At 38.8% G+C, this 19,158-nt stretch overlaps 1 protein-coding gene across 4 annotated transcripts in view; it reads left to right on the plus strand.

The window, feature by feature from the left end:
* ODAD2 (outer dynein arm docking complex subunit 2) overlaps positions 1–19,158 on the plus strand; it is a 188,147-nt gene that overhangs the window by 46,790 nt on the left and 122,199 nt on the right. For all 4 annotated transcript variants that reach the window (XM_032171671.2, XM_032171676.2, XM_058436598.1 and 1 more), the window contains 6 exons: positions 7,274–7,420; positions 7,806–8,015; positions 11,255–11,497; positions 12,020–12,130; positions 15,201–15,355; positions 16,827–17,069. In XM_032171671.2, coding sequence (XP_032027562.1) covers positions 7,274–7,420; positions 7,806–8,015; positions 11,255–11,497; positions 12,020–12,130; positions 15,201–15,355; positions 16,827–17,069 — 1,109 coding nt within the window. The remainder of the gene's footprint in view (positions 1–7,273; positions 7,421–7,805; positions 8,016–11,254; positions 11,498–12,019; positions 12,131–15,200; positions 15,356–16,826; positions 17,070–19,158) is intronic.

Below are 19,158 nucleotides of genomic sequence, written 5' to 3' on the forward strand. Positions count from 1 at the left end.
TGTGGTTGTTTGTCTTTTTAATTCTTGATGGTGCAAATTAATCCTTTAGCTGTTATACTAATTGCAGATATTTATTTTCTGTTAGTGTGTCAGATGTCTCTCTTTTTTTTTTTTTTGAGTTGGAATCTCACTGTGTTGCCCAGGCTGGAGTACAGTGTCGCCATCTTGGTTCACTGCAACCTCTGCCTCCCCAGTTCAAGCAATTCTCCTGTCACAGCCTCCCAAGCAGCTGGGACTACAGGAGCGTGCCACTACACCTGGCTAATTTTTGTATTTTTAGTAGAGATGGGGTTTCGCCATATTGGTCAGGCTGCTCTCGAACTCCTGACCTCAGATGATCCACCTGCCTTGGCCTCCCAAAGTGCTGGAATTACAAATGTGAGCCACTGCGCCCAGCTGGATGTCTTTTTGTCTACCCTCTTGTACATTAATAAATATCTTCTATTTCTTCATGGCTTATAGGTTTTGTTTCTCAAGAACTAGGAAGGTTTTTTCTGAAGCCATTCCAAAAGGACAAAAATACTTTCTAGTTCCCTCTGTTAGTTTTATAGCTTTTTTTTTTTAAGTTCAAATTCTTAATCCTTCTGGAATTGACTTTATGTATAATAGAAGGTATGCATCTAACTTCACTTCTTTTTCTCTAGAGGGACAGTCAGTTGTATCAATACAGATTATTGGCCTATCTGCTCTTCCCTCCAATAATCTGGGATGCCACCTTCATCAAATTCTGCAATCTCACACGTGAGAGTTTGTTTCTGGATCTTTCTCTTTGCATTAACTTATTTGGATGTTCCCATGCTAGTTACATGCTGTTTTAATTACTACAGCATTGATATATTTTGAAATTTGGTAGACCAGATAGGTACCTTAACATTTTTAAAACTTATTTTTTGGATTTTTCATTCTAGATCATCTTTAGAATGAGTTGAAAATCATGTTAACAAAACCCCAAAATTCTGTGGGCATTTTGGTTGGTTTACATGGATGTATAAATTATTTTTGGATAAACTGCAATTTTAATAATGTTGAATTATCTTGTTCAGGCACAAGGTATGACCATTCATCCATTTAATCTTTTACGTAATTTAGTTATACTTAATAGCTTTTTTCCATGTGTATCTAAAACATTTCTTATGAGATTTAGTCATAGATATTTTTATTATTATTTTGCTAATCCCGACATGGGAACTTTTTTCAAGTTAAACATTTTGATTTCTTATTGTTAGTGTATAAATACTCACTTTAAAGTGCTGCTCTTGTATCCAGTCACTTCATTGAACTATTTTTTTATTAAGTATCATAATTATTCAGCTCATTCTTCTGAATCTTTTTAGTAAGATAATTATATTTGCTATAAATTTTTCTGCATTGCAATGACGAGAGCATTCCAATAACTGTCGATTCCTGTAAATGTTCCATGGCAAATTAAAAAGAATGCATATGGGTCAGGCATGGTGGTGCATGCCTGTAGTACTAGCTACTTGGGAGGCTGAGGCAGGAGGACCTCTTGAGCCTGGGAGATGGAGGTTGCAGTGAGCCGAGATCACACCATTGCACTCCAGCCTGTGTGACAGAGCAAGACTCTGTCTCAAAATAAATAAATAAATACAATTAAAAGAATGTATGTAGCATCCTTTCATTGTCTTTACCCATTCCTGATAAAACATTCTTAGCAGCTTGTAATGCAACAACCTGAGTCTAATTTATTTAAGGATATATTGTATTTTTCTTCTGGAAACAGTATTTTCTCTTTCTCCTCGGGGTTCTGTTGAGTCTTAGGTTTTTGAGTGCTAAGTCATCAGTATAAAATAGATTTGCAAATAAACAGAAAGAAAGCAATGTATTTTTCTGCTTTGACTCACATGGTTATATACCACTCACTGTGAGCACCCATCTTGTACCATTTCTGATCCTGGGAGAAGAAGAGTATCTCTAAGCCAATCTTTATGCTGGGCACCAGGTCCTCTGTGATCATTAATGAACAGTTACTGGCAGGGGTTCGCTTTTCTTGCTCTCTGAGTGGCATGTTTGAAGGAAAAAATGCTGAGAATGTTCAAAGCCAGCTGGATGGCCATGTGATAGTTGTGCCAATTCTCCAAGTCTCACCGGCTGCTTCTTGATTGCAGATGGAGAAGCCGCATGGGGTAGGGACAGAACAAGAGGCCTCTGGTCCTGATCATTCTCTGCCTTCCTTCCTGTCTCACTGTGGTCATGTGGGGCTCTGATAATAACTTCAAATGATGACCCTGCAAGCGTGTTGCCCAACAGAGTCGGAGTTTCATCTACACTTATAGCAACCTTTCCTGAACCAAGTTGATAAAAACCTTTCAAAAGTTTCCTTATGGTTCGTGATGAGTCACCCTCCCCTCCTACTCCAAGTTATCTTCTATTCTCGGGATCCCTGCAGTAACCTGACTGCATCCATCCACGCTTGCCCCCTCCAGCGAGCGGCCTCTGCAGCCAGAGTGATCTTTTATAAATGGCATCACTGTAAATTACATTGGCCAATCTTGAAATAAAGATGAAAATTCTCAGCCCAGACTCTGGGCCCAGCAGCCCAGCTGGTTTTCAGCTCATCTTGCACCATGCTCCCACCCTGGGCTCTGGCCTTCTTTAGGTGCTAAGCATGCCATGCTCTACTCCCTCAGGTTTTTGCATATACTGTTTGCTCTGACTGGTGGACATTTCATCACATCCCCTCCTTCTCTGCCTGGGAGATCGCCTATTTTCTGTCCAGATCTCAGCTCAGATGTTCTTTCCCGGTGGGTGATGCTCCAAGTTGGGTCAAATTTCCCTTTGATGTGCTTCCACAGCTCCATGCCCCTGTCCCGTGTAGCACTTCTCAGATGTATAGTTTCTGTTTATTTGGGTGAGCTTAAAAAAGTTAAAAACCTTTCTCCTCCACTACCTTATAAGCTTCATGAAGGCAAGGGCGGTGTCTGTTTTTGTAAACCGGTGTGTCTTTAGTGCTAACCATCCAGCATGGCAAGTAGGAAGCATGCAACACATTTGTTGAATGAAATAACGCAAAAGTGATTTGAGGCAGCTCACTTCCTGTTTTACTCTTGAATACATTGCTCATTTCAACTTAGCAAATGTTTATTTCCTTCTTATCAACGGTAAGGGAGGGGCATTGCTCTGTATACCAAACAGGGTAATACTTGCTTATTTCAAATATTTTATTTGAAGTAATAAAAAAATCACCATAGTTGAAGAAATTATCTTTAATTCGTCTTGTCTTTCAAAAAGAAATTTTAAGAAAAATGAAAGAGAGGGACTTTCATTCAATCTCTGCACGTTTAAAACCTAATGGTGACAATGAAGAAATGCCTCCTGGTCGTCAGAAGGAATGTCAATTGCAAAAAAAAAAAAAAAAAAAAAAAATTCCAAAAACGAAAAAATAAAAATTAAAAAAAAAAAAAAAAAAAAAAAAAATCCAAAGGCCGACAGAGCCTGGAGATGTTTGAAAAGAAACGGGGCAGGGAGACAACTAGCAAAAGAATTGCATTAATTTAAGAAGTGGAAACACTTATTGGAAGCATTTTTCAAAGCCCTTCAGAAGCTAGTAAAATCATATTTTACTGTATTTTCTCCAGCTCTTAAAACCTCAGAAATGCAAATGCGTGATAAAATGTGAAAATAAGTATTGGTAAATAATTATGTTCTTAGGGGAGATTTAACTGAAAAAGGAGTGTATTTGCATGGTTTCTTCTCAGTTCGATATTTATGGCATCTGGATAAAGTGGAACAAACATTCAAAAATCCTTTGACATAGCTGGTATTTAAAGAATAGCAATTGGCTAACATTTGTGGCTCTGTATGTTGAATATTTTGGCTCCTGTCCTCTGGTATTCATTCTGAAAGATTTATAATCCTTTTGGGAGTGTGGTCAGTGACAAGAGTAGAACTAAATCCTGAAATGTGGAAAAACTAACTTTCCCTAATATAAAACTGTTCTAAAAAAAATCCCTCAAGCCTATGAATATGTTTCCAGATTTTCGGAAAAAAAGCTGATGATTTACAGAATTTTTTTTCTATAAGGATCTAACTTCTTGATGATAACTGTAAATTGTCAGTCTTTTGCATTCCAAATTAGCCTAGAGATAATTCAAAAAGCTATAAACTCTTACCTTTGGGACATCTGCTGCAATTAAATGGCCTTTACGAATTTACGTCATTGGTTATAGTAAAAATAATGAAATAAAGCTCAAATGATGGGGAAGTTGTCTAGAAGAGAAAAATTAAGACAACTTGAAATAGGAAACAAAGATTGTGCTGAGTGTATAAGCCTGAAAATTGCTACAAAAGAAAACATTATAATGCAAGAATAGCAGTCAAGCAAGTCCTCAGCACGCGCGATTAAGAAGATGAAGAATATCAGGACGGGACAGTCTTCTTCACTGAGTAGACCTAGGGCAGGGGGGGAGGCTCTTGGCTTAAACAAGGCATGACACACTGTTCCATGTCTTCTTGCACTTTCTAGTCATACTTAAGTCTGAAGCCTCCGCCTAAATAACCCTCTCTTGCTGAAGTACTTGGTTTGAATTTCCAAACCCTTAATATAGGAACCCTGCTCTGCTACTTCAGACACTCCTGGGGAGGTTTCTGGCTCCTTTTAACCATTTAAGTTCAGAGAAAAAAAGAGCTTTATTCAAATGAATTGTTTTTCTTATTTTCTTTGTTCTTTTTGTGCATGATTTAATTTCCTTTAGTTATGGTTAACATGTGGATTCTCCTTTGTTATTATTATTTTTAAAAATTTATTTTTAGAGACAGGGTCTCACTGTGTTGCCCAGGCTGGAGAGTGGTAGTGTGATCATAGCTCACTGCAGCCTCCAACTCCCAGGCTCAAGCGATCCTTCTACCTCAGCCTTCTGAGTAGCTGAGATTACAGGTGCATGCCTCCACACTCAGACTAGATTCTTCTTTATGGCTTATAAAATATCTGACTTTTGTTTTTTTAAAAGAGGAAACGGAAGTACTGGCTTGTGGGAGCCTCATGCACCCAAATATGAGAGTTTATGAACCTGATAGTTATAAAGAGAGGATTTTTAAATTTCATATTTTTAAAACCAACTGTACGAAAATTGGTGGTATTGGTGGTGGTAACTTTTCTGCTTGATATGAAGCAGAAAAGACACTAAAAGCTGTAAGAACATGACTTATTAGTAAATAGTAAAATTAAGGCTCTTATCATTCTGAACTTAATGGTGAATGTAGAGTAGAGCCTTGTGCATCCATTGGGAGCATTCATATGGGAAATGGAAATTGTCAGTGACATCTTCACGGGACAGTTGTTGAGGACATTTCTAGAGGCATGGAAGAAATTTTCTTAAATGGAGTAAGAAGAAAGGCTGACATCTAAATCTTTCTGTCTTCACTTGGGATCGTCTAGTAATCCCATTTCGGTTTCTTATTTTAAAAGCCTTGTGTTGAATTCACAAGAGGGTTTGCATATGTGTACATGTGTGATAAGAAGGAGGAGGCGTGTGGGAAGCTTGTATGTAATTTCCATTTTCTGTGCTAACCCTATTATATATAAGACATGGTATGAAGAGATGAAGATAAATTGGTTAAGAGGTACAAAATACAGTGAGATAGTACAACTAAGTTCAAGTTCCCTATTGTAGTACAGTCAAGAAATTATAGTTAAGAATAATTTATTGTGTATTTCAAAACAGCTAAAAGGGAGGAATTGTAAAGTTCCCACCACAAAAAAAAAGATGTGTTTAAGGTGATAAATGTCTCAATTATCCTGATTTGATCACTACACGTTTTATACATGCATCAGAATATCACATGTACCCCCAAAATATGTACAACTATTATATATAAATTTTAAAAAATTAAAAACTTAACCTATTGTATTGAATCCACAAGAAGATTTGCGCATGCACGAGCTCGTGCTATGGAGGAGGGAGTTTGGCAGCTGATATGGAATTTCCACGATCTGTGCTAAGCCTATTATATATTATCTATTTATACATAGAAATATACATTTTTATATTTATATTTTTTATATTTATATATTATGTGTAATATATTTAAAATTTTAAATTTATATATAAACATAATGTAGAATATTTTATATATTTAAAAATATATTTTAAAATTATACAATAGATAATGGGTAGTAGATAATGAATAAATTTATAAAATAGATAATGTTTACCTTATCTATTTTATATATAATCTATTTGTATACATAATTATATATATACAATAGATAATGGAAATATAATGCTTAATAAATGGAAATAAACATAATTTAAGGTGTCTTCCCTTCAAACATTGGTATTATGTTTGAAGCAGGGATCAAAGGCTTGTCTATTACCAGCACCTTTTACAAAAATGAACAGCCTTCTTGCTTTTGTGTGTGATGAGCTACTTTAGTGCTGATGCCGGAACCCTTATCAGCCAGCTGAATAGCGGTAGCGGTAATATGCACTACTCCTTAGAAGATTTTCAAAGCAGAAATGACCAGTGGACATTGTCTAAGAGTTCCTGCAGTGAATTCTGATTTTAATCTCCTGGCAGGTCTGGTTTACTGATCAGTCATTCTGTTTTATTTTTAATATTTTGGGTTTTGTTTTTTAATCCTGAAGGAGCATCTCACTACTACTCTTTACATGTAGTGATTCACCAAGAAGACATTGGTTTGCAAGACTCTGCGTTCAGCCAGGATTTTGCTCACCACAGTGAAGCTTTCTTTCTTCTTCGTCCTGCCCATCCCATTCATTTGCAGGTCCTGTTGGAATTGCCTCTCTTTTCCCAATCCCACGGCCCTCAAACCACCTACTCTAGGTTCCAGTATGGATTGCGGTGCTGCTTCCTGCACGTTTTCCTTTTCTCTGAGTTCTCCCTATTCCGGACTGTTCTATGCACATCTGTAGAAACAATTTTCAGACGTGCTTTGCAATATTGCAATACCCTGTTCAAGAACTGGGGGAACCATCTCTTAGCTCCGTGTACATCTTCCATTCCTCAGTCAGCCTCCCAAGGCTGGCCCCATGACTGTCTTTAATAGATGAATACCACCTGATGTTAAAGCTGTTTAAAGGAGACGGCCCACCTTTAAATGTTGACCCTTAATTGGAACAATGTTTTATGATGCTCTGTACAGCTTTTCCATGCTTTGGCTCTAGCCGATTCATTTAACAAATTCTAGCCCACTCGGAGACATGTTTTCCAGTTCATGGATTCATAACTACTTAGTGCATTTCTATGGGAACGTGGTGTTACTTAACCTTTCTCTGGCATTGCATCTTTGTAGGGAGGAAATCAGACAGCTACAGTGATTGCGTTGTGTTCAATGAGGGATTTCAACTTAGCTCAAGAAACCTGCCAGTTGGCCATCAGAGATGTTGGAGGCCTGGAAGTGCTGATAAATTTGCTTGAAACCGATGAAGTCAAATGTAAGGTGAGTGGCTCTGTCACCTTGGATGCGGAGTCTTGTTCCCACCTTCCTGGGCTCTCTTCTTAGCTCTAGGTTTCTGCCATTCCTCGTTGCCTGGTTCTTGTCTTTATCTGCTATTATTGCTGATGACCTGCTAATTCTGTTCACTGAACTTTCTCTTTTCTCTGCTTTTCTTCTTTTTTTGCTCTTCTCCATTCATCTCTCATGCTTCCTGAATGAGGATTGTTTACTTAAATGAAAGAGAATATGCTGGATGTGTGTAACCTCTGGGAATGGAAATGATTTCTTAAAAAACTTAACTGGGGAAGGATTTTAGGTAGACTCAGAATTTTTAAAAACATAGCATGGGTTACATATTCACTACTCATCTTTTTTTTTTCTCATGCAGATTGGTTCATTAAAAATACTGAAGGAAATCAGTCATAATCCTCAAATCAGACGGAATATTGTTGACCTTGGGGGCTTACCAATTATGGTGAATATACTGGATTCTCCACACAAGAGTCTGAAATGTTTGGCAGCTGAGACTATCGCGAATGTCGCCAAGTTTAAAAGAGCACGGCGGGTGGTGAGGCAGCACGGGGGTATCAACAAACTGGTGAGTAGCCCTGACGTCATCGTCGTCATCGAGTGCCAGCCGCCACTGCACACAGCTCCTTGCTGTCCTTTCTGGCCACGCTGGACATTCCATAGCCATGAGAGCATGTTCTGGGAGCCTTCTGTCTGTATCGCTTGTCCTTAAGAATTATTTTTGCATATTTATATTAGCGAGTGTCCAAAACAAAAACATCTTCATACTCATTTTTCGAAGAAATAGGACAGTTTTAAAGCAGATGTAACTGTCACCACCTTTTGTACATTGGTAGGAATGCACCCAAGTATACATGCAGGAGAGGTAAGAGATAGTGAGACCTGCTGCTCAGTGGAATGCTGAAAACTTTAAAATGTCAAAAACTTTACAACTTAAAAGCTGTTGACATCTATGATGCTTTTTTTTTTTTTTTTTTTTTTTGAGACCGAGTCTCACTTCTGTGGCTCAGGCTGGAGTGCAGTGGCGCGATCTTGGCTCACTGCAACCTCCGCCTACGGGGTTCAAGCGTTCAAGCAATTTTCCTGTCTCAGCCTCTCAAGTAGCTGAGACTACAGGTGCCCGCCATCAAGCCCGGCCAATTTTTATATTTTTAGTAGAGACGGAGTTTCACTATATTGGTCAGGCTGGTCTTGAACTCCTGAGCTCAGGCAATCTGCCCGCCTTGGCCTCCCAAAGTGCTGGGATTATAGGTGTGAACCACCGCACCCAGCCTGAAAAGTATATTTAATAGCAAGGAATAAAATGTATAATATTTAATATTGTACAAAATCATGACAGGATTAAAAACTGTTATCTATGATCCCAGTTTTTAAAGATGTACCTACCATCTTTAAAAAAAAAAAACACTAGAAATAAACACACAAATTACTCTCAGGAGTTTTCTCTGAATTGACTGATTTTTCTGCCTGCATTTCTACATTCGCCAATTTGTCTTCTTTGTCTAAGTCTTGCTTTTATAATCAGAAAAAATAATTTTCTCAATAGCTGGCATCAAAAGAAAAATACCAGAATCCTGCTGACCACCTTTGCCATCCTTAGGAAAGATCTTTAACAAGTCAACATGTTTTCACCTTCTTAGCAAGGATCAATAGATCTTGTGTCTCACCCAGAGCTGTTATCTTACTGTATTGTTTCCACTTCTGCACTTTAAGTGACAGGCCTTATTCATCCTAGTGTCTTTCACAGCACTTAGCCCAGTACTTTACCCATATGAAGGGTTAATAAATACCTTTTGGATAAATATGGATTTTAATGTAAATAGGTACACTGAAAAATGTGTTCAGAAATTTTCCAAAAGATATTCTGTGTTTTCACTTGTCATCTGTAAAGCACTATAAATGTATTTGTTTCAAACATGAGATAGACTTATGGCTGGATAGATGGATGAATAGATGGTGAAATATGTAATGAAACGAACGTGGCAGAATGTTAATTAGAGACTCCAGGTGGTGGATGTAGGGAGGTTTGTGTGCAATCATTGTACAATCCTTTAAGCTTTTCTGTTTGAAAATTTTCATTAAAATGTTACAAAAAATTTAATTATTACTATGATTATCATTATTCTGCTTAAATAATGAAACAATTTGGTAGGTTGATGTGACTGTCTACTGACACTACTGCCATTAAATTATACGAGTGGATAATTTAACATAAAATATGTTTTATGCATCACATTCAGGAACCTAGTACAGTAAGTCTTCATTCAATGTCATCAACAGGTTCTCAAAAGTTGTGACTTTAAGCAAAACAACATGTAACAAAACCAGTTTTCCTATAGACTAACTGATATAAACAAGAATTAAGTTCCTATGGCATTTTTCTGGTCACAAAAATATCACTAGACTTCTAAATGAAGACCCCAACACTACCAGCATTAAGAATTGAAATGACTGTGACCTATACATACATTTAAGAAAGATTCATCAAAACAAGTAAGACAATTATTTAACCAATTTTTGGTGAATCAGTCAGTAGTGCTGGTCATAGTGGCAGTGGGTTAAATCAAGGAATAAATTTTTGCAAGGCAAAGATTGTGAGGAGCACCTCGTAACCACCACGCAGTTCCAAAACAGTCACAAATGCTATGGGCTTTCTGAGCACTTCCGTACTGCATCATTTATTGTTGTGCATCTGTGTTCAATCCCACGGTCTTAGAATTTTTCCCACGTTGCTATCCCACCTGCAGTCAGTACCTGGAAGCCTCCATACCCTCATCCCCATCTTTCCTGGGGCCATAACTAATTAGACCAGGAGTGTCCACCTGACTCAAGCCAGGCCCACTGGATCTCTCTCCCGGGAACTTGGAATTGGGATTGAAAGACTCTACCTAGCCTAGGCTATTATTCCCTTATAAATTTGAGATTGGTGGTTACGGGCAGTATCTGTGGAAGGTGACCTTCAGGGACAGAAGAATGGAGTAGACATGCATAGATGATGGCTCCCAAGCCCCAGATAGAGACAGTGAGCCTGCAAGGATGGCTGACAGCCAATTGCAGCTCTAGGGAGGTCTGGCTTCCCTTCCTCCATGGGGCAACCTGACATACTGCTTAATCCTTATAGTAAATTGCCTTTCCCTTAAGATCTTCAGTGACTTTAGTTATTGCAAAGAAAAAAAACTGGATGCTGGCAGTTGTGCTGTTTGGTTTGGTTGGTTTTGGTAGCACGTGAAGTAGTCTATGTCCTCCAAAGAGATCTCATGGTTTTTTTTTTTTTTTTTTTTTTTTTTTTGGGTGGAAACAGGATCTTGCTATGTTGTTCAGGCTGGTCTCTAATTCTTGGCCTCAAGTGATCCTCCCACCTCGAGCTCCTAAAGTGTTGGGATTGCAGGCATGAGCCAGTGTTCCTGGACAGGTTTTGTGGCTTTAAGAGTGTATAGTCCATTCAGTTCTCCTTAGAAAGTGCTAATGGTTTTAGGGAAGCTAGTTTTCTGAGATGTTTGGGCTGAGGATATGGTTTACAAACATGATTGATGTAAATATTAGAGCCATGTTGAGAAAATACTATCTTGGTGGGCTTACATTTCTTGTGGGAAGGAAATGTATAAGCTCCCAAATCTGGAGGAAGGTTTTTTGTAGGGTTTTGTTTCTTTGCTTTCCCTGGCTGCTATGGAGTATGAAAAGTGATTTTTTAAAGCATTCTTGCTTTTGACGGAGGTGAGCTTGGTAAGCAACCTTGTAGCTATTGAAGAATGCCTTAAATGTTCTTTTTAAGGTTTCCATGAACATTGGATTTATCTATTATTGTAGGTTGCTCTACTAGACTGTGCACATGATTCCACAAAACCTGCCCAATCGAGTCTGTATGAGGCCAGAGACGTGGAAGTGGCTTGCTGTGGGGCACTGGCCCTGTGGAGCTGCAGTCAGAGTCATACGAATAAAGAAGCCATCCGCAAAGCCGGGGGCATTCCTCTGTTGGCTCGGCTGCTGAAGACTTCTCATGAAAACATGCTAATTCCAGTGGTGGGGACATTGCAAGAGTGTGCATCAGAGGTACTCATGCCAGTTCTGCTTCCCTTGCCTTCTCAACCTGACTTTCTTTAGTCCAAAAGTTGTTTCTAAGGTTATCATGATGGCTCAAGGACATTCTTTTTCAAGAAGTCAGCATTCTATGAGAAAGAGAAGATCCAACTGATAGGACATTAATTAAATCAGTACCTGTGATATATATATATATGTGTATATATATATATATATCACACATATATACTGACATTTATATATATATCACACATATATACTGGTATTTATATGTATCACACATATATACCGACATTTATATATTTATCACACATATATATGCTGACATATATCTACACACAAAATATGTATATATATACACACACACATATATATATTAATTCAGTTGATTCTCTTACTGATGTAGGGATATGTTAAGCTTGGACTATGGTGATTATTTCCTAAGAAAGTTTGTTCAGCATGTTTATTAATAAATGTAAACAGTTACTTATATTCATGCCTTAGACACATAAATATGTAGATTTTTATTCCTAGGAAAACTACCGGGCTGCAATCAAAGCAGAAAGGATCATTGAAAACCTTGTCAAGAACCTAAATAGTGAGAACGAGCAGCTGCAGGAGCACTGCGCCATGGCCATTTACCAGGTACGATGAACTCTCCCAGCGGTTGTTGGCGTTCTTTCTCACATAGTTTAAGGTAGTTTTCTAAACATTTGGTTTCCTTCTGTGAGAATGGGACTCAGGAATCTGCATTTTATTTATTTATTTGATATTTTTAAGTTTTAATTTAATTTTTGTTTTAGAGATAGGGTCTTGCTCTGTTGCCCAGGCTGGAGGGGAATGGCACAATCATAGCTCACTGTCACTTCAATCTCCTGGGCTGAAGTGGTCCTCCCATCTCTGCCTCCCAAGTAGCTGGCACTTCAGGTGTTTACCACCATGCTTGGAATATGTAGGGCTAATTGTTTTTGTATTTTTAGTAGAGATGGGGTTATTTTTATTTTTTCTGAGACTGTGGTCTTGCTATGTTACCCAGGCTGGTCTCAAACCCCTGGCTTCAAGTGATTCTCCCTCCTCAGCCACCCAAAGTGCTGGGATTACAGGCATGAGTCGCCGTGCCCAGCCTGCATTTTTAACAAGTACCCCATTGGATTTTCATAGACAGTTAGGTCTAAGAACCATTGTCCTGTGGTAATGACAGACAACTTGTATAAGTCAGAGAAACCTGCTTTGACATCTGGGACTATTTGTTTCTAGAAGACACTTATGCATCTTTGTCTCCTAAAATAACGTACTTAGTGTAAGATAGATAAATAAGTACATGGTGCTTCTATATTGCTTTTAATATGTCCTGTTCAAATAATCTTGGGGCATTTATCTCCTACCAAGACTAGCCAGAGGAATGGGGGTGTGTGTGTGTGTGTGTGTGTGTGTGTGTGTGTGTGTTCCTGTTTTATCTTTTTATGGTTTACTTATTGTAATCTACACTAACTTTTTGTGTATGATACATTTCATAGTGCACCAGAAAACAGATCAGAATGGTAAAGGGAGAAAAAAATGGCCTTGACAAAGTAGTGGATGGCTGGTTACTGTGCACCTCTGCTTCTACCTAATCAGAGTAGATTTGCTAGAGGAATGCACTTAAGATGTGCAGAATCAAGAGAGTATGCCAAAAAGATACAAGGGGCTGTATGCGGCCCTGGAGTCCCCGTATTCCCAGCACTTTGGGAGGCTGAGATGGGCGAATCACTTGAGGGTCAGGGGTTCAAGACCAGCCTGGCCACATGGTGAAACCCCGTCTCTACTAAAAATACAAAAAATAGCTGGTCGTTGTTGCATGTGCCTGTAATCCCAGTTGCTCAGGAGGCTGAGGCAGGAGAATCACTTGAACCCGGGAGGTGGAGGTTGCAGTGAGCCGAGATCGTGCCACTGGACTCCAGCCTGAGACAGTGAGACTCTGTCTCACAAAAAAAAAAAAAAAAAAAAAAAGATACAGATACAAGGGAGCCATTTCAGTAGAGGATTGTATTAGGTTGTGAGAGAGGGCTGCCATAACAAAATACCACAGACTGGGTGGCTTGAACAGCCGAAATTTATTTCCTTGCAGCCCTGGAGGCTAGAAGTTTCAGACCAAAGTTAGTTTCTTCTGAGGCCTCTCTCCTCAGCTTGTAGACGGCTGCCTTTTCCCTGTGTCCTCCCACCCGTCTTTCCTTAGTGTATGCCAGTGTCATTTTCTCCCCTTGGATAGCAGTCCTATTGGAGCAGGGCCTACCCAAGTAATTTTGAAGAGGCCATTTAGCCTTAATGATCTCTTTAAAAACTCTGTCTCCAAATACAGTCACATTCTGAGGTACTGGGAATTAAGATTTCAATATATGGGCCAGGCATGTTGGCTCAAGCCTATAATCTCAGCATTTTGGGAGGCCAAGGTGTGTGGATAACCTGAGGTCAGGAGTTCGAGACCAGCCTGGCCAACATGGCGGAACCCCATCTCTACTAAAAATACAAAAACAATTAGCCAGGTGTGGTGATGTAATCCCAGCTACTCCAGAGGCGGAGGCACAAGAATTGCTTGAACCCAGGAGGTAGAGGTTGCAGTGAGATGAGATTTTGCCACTGTACTCCAGCCTGGGCAACAGAGAGCAACTAGATCTAAAAAACAAAAAACAAAAAACCTCTATATATGAATTTTGAGGGGACACAATTTGGCCCATAACAATCGTATATAGCCCTGACTTGTATATATTTGTATATATGCCTCATCGGAGTAACCATTGAGTTGATTAGAAATAGGGATTAATTTTTAGAAGGTGCCTGCAATCCAGAATTGAAAATCACATGCAGAAGATAAACATGGCAGGCGCCTGTATGGTGCATTGTGATGAGGATTTCTTCTAGTGGCCTCCATGGGTGACACATGACACATATCTGTATCACATGGCATCAAAAAACAACTGTGCGCTTGGAGTAATAGCCAAGTCTCTGCTAACTGTATCATCTGTTGGCTCTAGAGCCCGGGAAGAATGATCAATTGAGACCATCTGTGCAGTAAATATTTATTTCAAAGGATGACACAAGCATGGATAAGCATATTTGAGTAAAATGTCAGGTACTATTGATATCACCTACCGCTCTGGGCATAGAAACTTGATTGGAGCAATTCTTTGTCTCTAATCACCTGAACCCAGGAGGTGGAGGTTGCAGCGAGTTGAGATCATGCCACTGCACTCCAGCTTGGGCGACAGAGCAAGACTCTGTCTCAAAAAAAAAGAAAGAAAGAAAAAATATTTGTCTCTAGATTTCAGGGGCCATTGAAGAGCTGACCAAATCCCTGTCACTCATCTATCTTCTCTACTATGTTTTCCCAAGACTCTGAGTTGCATCACTGCAGAAATCCTCCATTCCTTGCTAGCGGAGTTGTAGGTTTTTCAGTGACCTTCGCCTCAGGAGATGCCCAGGCTATCTCAAAACTGGCTTGGGAGAATTGCTGAGTACGTAGAAACTGCTATCCATTCTCAAAGCCACATAAGGAGAGAGACATGCTGTCAGAAAGCTACTAGTAGAAAGATGAATTATATTTTACTTGGAGGCATCTTTAGAAAATGATCTCTCTAGAAAGAAGTTTCATAGCTACTAAAATGGCAGCCTTTTTAGCAATCATCGAAAGCTTGATATTCCTTGATGACTGACAGCCTCTGTTTGACTTTTCGTGCAGTGTGCTGAAGATAAGGAAACCCGGGACCTCGTTAGGCTGCACGGAGGACTTAAGCCCTTGGCCAGTCTACTCAATAACACTGACAATAAAGAGCGGTTAGCCGCTGTCACGGGGGCAATATGGAAATGTTCCATCAGCAAAGAGAATGTGACCAAGTAAGAGAAGGCGCTCAGTATTCTGAAATGAAGATATGGCTTCTGAAACACCTTCTTGTCATTTAATGCCGTTCTAGTAGGGAGTCAATTCTAATGTTAGTCGTAGATGTACATTCTGGATGAAGTTAGCCCAATGAAGAGATTCTTAGAATAGAAAAGAAAAGAATAGAAATTGCCCACCACCTGACAATGACTTTTTCTATGCCTCAGTGGCACTAAGAGGCTTGCTGACATGATCTCTCTATTTTGCATATGGGCAGCCGTTTGAATTAGAAATATCTTTGATATTTTCTGTGGGGACCTATCAAGGTGAGTGGGTGGATTTCCCATGGAATCTTTAGAGATGGAAGTGATTTTATTCTTTTTCCTTTTCTAAAGATAAACAAGATGAATCAGCTAAATGTCAACTAACCAGTTACTCTTTAAAGAGTGGTCATTTTCAAACATGATTTCATCAGATTTGATTTTAAAGTATTTGTGAACTTTATGACCATTTGATTTATTTTAATTTTCAAATCTCTCTCTTCCTATTTTTGAGAGATTGCAATCTCAATGATGGGTATTCTGAGGCAGCTTCTCCTTGACTCCATCTGATTATTTCCTTCAACAAGAAATTCACATCCCGACCATTTAACACAAAATAAGTTTACATAATAAGTCATAGTGAAGTCATGGCTAGATTAAAAGTAACCTCGGCTAATGGAACTTTTATCTTAGTTAAAAACTCAGCTGCATCATGGTACTTAAATACAGCTGAGATTTATTTGAAAGGGAAAATGTTCTGTATAGAAACTAGTAATTTTCAAATATTTACCTTTATGTAGCTTGCTTCCTTTTGGTGTGTGTGTGTATGTGTGTGTATTTGTATCTATGTATGCATACATATGTGTGTGTATATATATATATGCACACATACACATATACATATATATCAGAGTGAAATTTTATGACAAGAGACATGCTAAAATGTATTAGTGGTTAATATAGAAGATACCTGAGAGTGACTTTTTTTTTTTTATCCAAGTAGCACAAGCTATGACTCATTTCAAGAAACCTATTAAACCCAAATAGGTACAATAGAGCCATGTTTGATGCATTTGAAAACAAAAAATATATAACATATAATTTATTTTTATTAAACATTTAGAAGACTTCATTCAGGTAAAGTAGTCTCTGGAAGATAGGGGGAAGAAAAACCCTAGTAGAGTGGAATCTTGGACCCTCAGTTTTAGAAGAAGCTGTGGTTTTCTTAGAGGCTGTACTGCATGGTGATTAAGGGCGCAGGTCTGGAGCAGATGGCTGGGTGTAGACATCAGCTCTACTATTTACCAAGCTTCAGATTAACCATCCAGTAATGGGGATTAAGTAATATCTGCATCATTGGGTTGTTGTAAGGATTGAATGAACATTTAGTAATTTTTAGCTAACCTTATACAAAAACCAATTCTCCTCTTTCTTATGATGAACTTAGGTTTCGGGAATACAAAGCCATTGAAACCTTGGTGGGACTTTTAACAGATCAGCCTGAAGAAGTACTTGTGAATGTGGTTGGGGCCTTGGGAGAATGCTGCCAAGAACATGAAAACCGAGTCATTGTCCGGAAATGTGGTGGCATTCAACCACTTGTGAACCTCCTTGTTGGAATAAACCAAGCTCTTCTTGTGAATGTTACAAAAGCAGTTGGTGCTTGTGCAGTAGAACCTGAAAGTATGATGTAAGTGGCCCTGGAGATGGAAAGATTTTATATAAGTGTTAGGGAAAACACTTGGGAGGTCACAGAATAGTGTCATCACTTAGAATTGATGTGTACAAATGATGAAAAAATACAGTGTGTAATATAAATAATCACAAGTTTACCAAATCATGAGTTACAGAGCCAAAATATTACCTTATATGAGACGGAGGGCTAAGTTGGGCATATTGGGAGGATTTACAATACACAGTAATCAATTTCCCATGTGGATACCTTTATTCAATCAGCAAAACTTTTCTCTGTCTCCTAGGGAAGTATTACACATCTATCTAACTAGGCTCCTAGAGAGTGTCAGGTACATTCTCATAGTAGCATGCTTGTTTCTCACCTATTCAGCAAATGTATTTTGAGCACCTGGCAAGAACTGTGAACTGATGAGGGGAAGAGACAAGAATTTTAAGTAATGATGTTGCTCCTTATTGTCTAATTAGGAAGAAAAGGCAATTTAAGAACAATAGAACAAAAAGATACAATATACATATAGAGAGATATATCCATATATAAAGATATATCTCTATATAGAGATATATATTCATATATTAAAAGATATATATATTCATATATGCATAAAGACATATATCTTTATATCCTATAAAGATATGTATCTTTACTCCAACAAAGGAGGAACCTGGGTGACTTAAAGCTGTTGTGTTAGGGCTTTCCAGAGAAACAGAACCAACAGGAAGTGTGGGGAGGTAAGCGTATTAGTCCATTTTCCTGCTGCTGATAAAGACATACCCGAAACTGGGTAATTATAAAGGAAAGAGGTTTAATTCACTCACAGTTCCACATGGCTGGGAGGCCTCATAATCATGGTGGAAGGCAAGGAGGAGTAAGTCATATCTTACATGGTGGCAGGGAAGAGAGAAGAGAGCTTGTGCAGGGAAACTGCTTTTTAAAACCATCAGATCTCATGAGACTTACTCACTATCACGAGGACAGCATGGGAAAGACCTGCCCCCATGATTCAGTTAACTCCCACCGGGTCTCTCCCACAACAACGTGGGAATTCAGGATAAGATTTGGGTGGGGACACAGCCAAATCCTATCGGGGGCTTCGTCTAACCATGTATCTTATACACAAGTACTAACACCTCCATAACTCCTTTTGCATTTGGTTATTGGAATCTTAGTCTCCAGTGTTTCAGACACTAAGGAACACAAGTTGCATGCGTGATTACTTTAAGGGAAGCATACTGGCTGGACTTATAAAACCATTTTCTAATGTATTTATATTTTTGAAACATGCTTTGCTGTTCATTAGAATCTTATAAACACTTGCCAGAAATGGCTGCATGTATTTCTTTTGATCTTTGGTTCCTCTTTATTTTTTGTCTACCCAAATCTACTTAGCCACCAACTACCTCTGACGTTCTTTGAATCCTTTTCCTCCTCTCTGCTCTCAATTGGGCTCTGTCATCTTTTACCTGGACTATTGAAATGAGTCCTATTTGGCATCACCTCTAGTCTCCTCTTCCCTTTTCAGTTTGGTCCTGAACAACATTGAAATTTACTTTCCTAAACTGCATATCTGATAATGTTGTTTTCTTGGCCCACAAAACCTTGAGTGACTTCTCAATGCTAAAAACCATTTTAATGCGAAGGTGCTTAACTTGCTATTCGAAGCATTTTGTCTTGTGGCCCCATGTAAATTCTCTGCTTTCATCTTTTATTTGCAAATATCAATTGTCTGGAGTTACATTCTTATTTGTTTTGTTTAGTTTGTTTTTTAGAGACAGGGACTCAGGCTGTCACCCAGGCTGAAATGCAGTGATGCAATCATAGCTTACTGCAACTTCAAACTCATGGGCTCAAGCAATCCTCCCGTCTTAGCTTCCTTAGTAGCTGGGACTACTACATCACCATGCCCTCTAATTGTTTAAATTTTTTTGTGGAGCTGGGGGTCTTGCCATGTTGCCCAAGTTAGTCTTGAACTCCTGGTCTCAAGCAGTCCTTCTGCCTCAGCCTCCCAAAGTACTGAGATTACAGGTGTGAGCCACCATACCCAGCTCCTTATTTAGTCCTTTACATTAAACACATATATTAAATA

Source organism: Hylobates moloch, unplaced genomic scaffold (genome assembly GCF_009828535.3).
Source record: "Hylobates moloch isolate HMO894 unplaced genomic scaffold, HMol_V3 SCAFFOLD_3, whole genome shotgun sequence".
NCBI lineage: Eukaryota > Metazoa > Chordata > Mammalia > Primates > Hylobatidae > Hylobates > Hylobates moloch.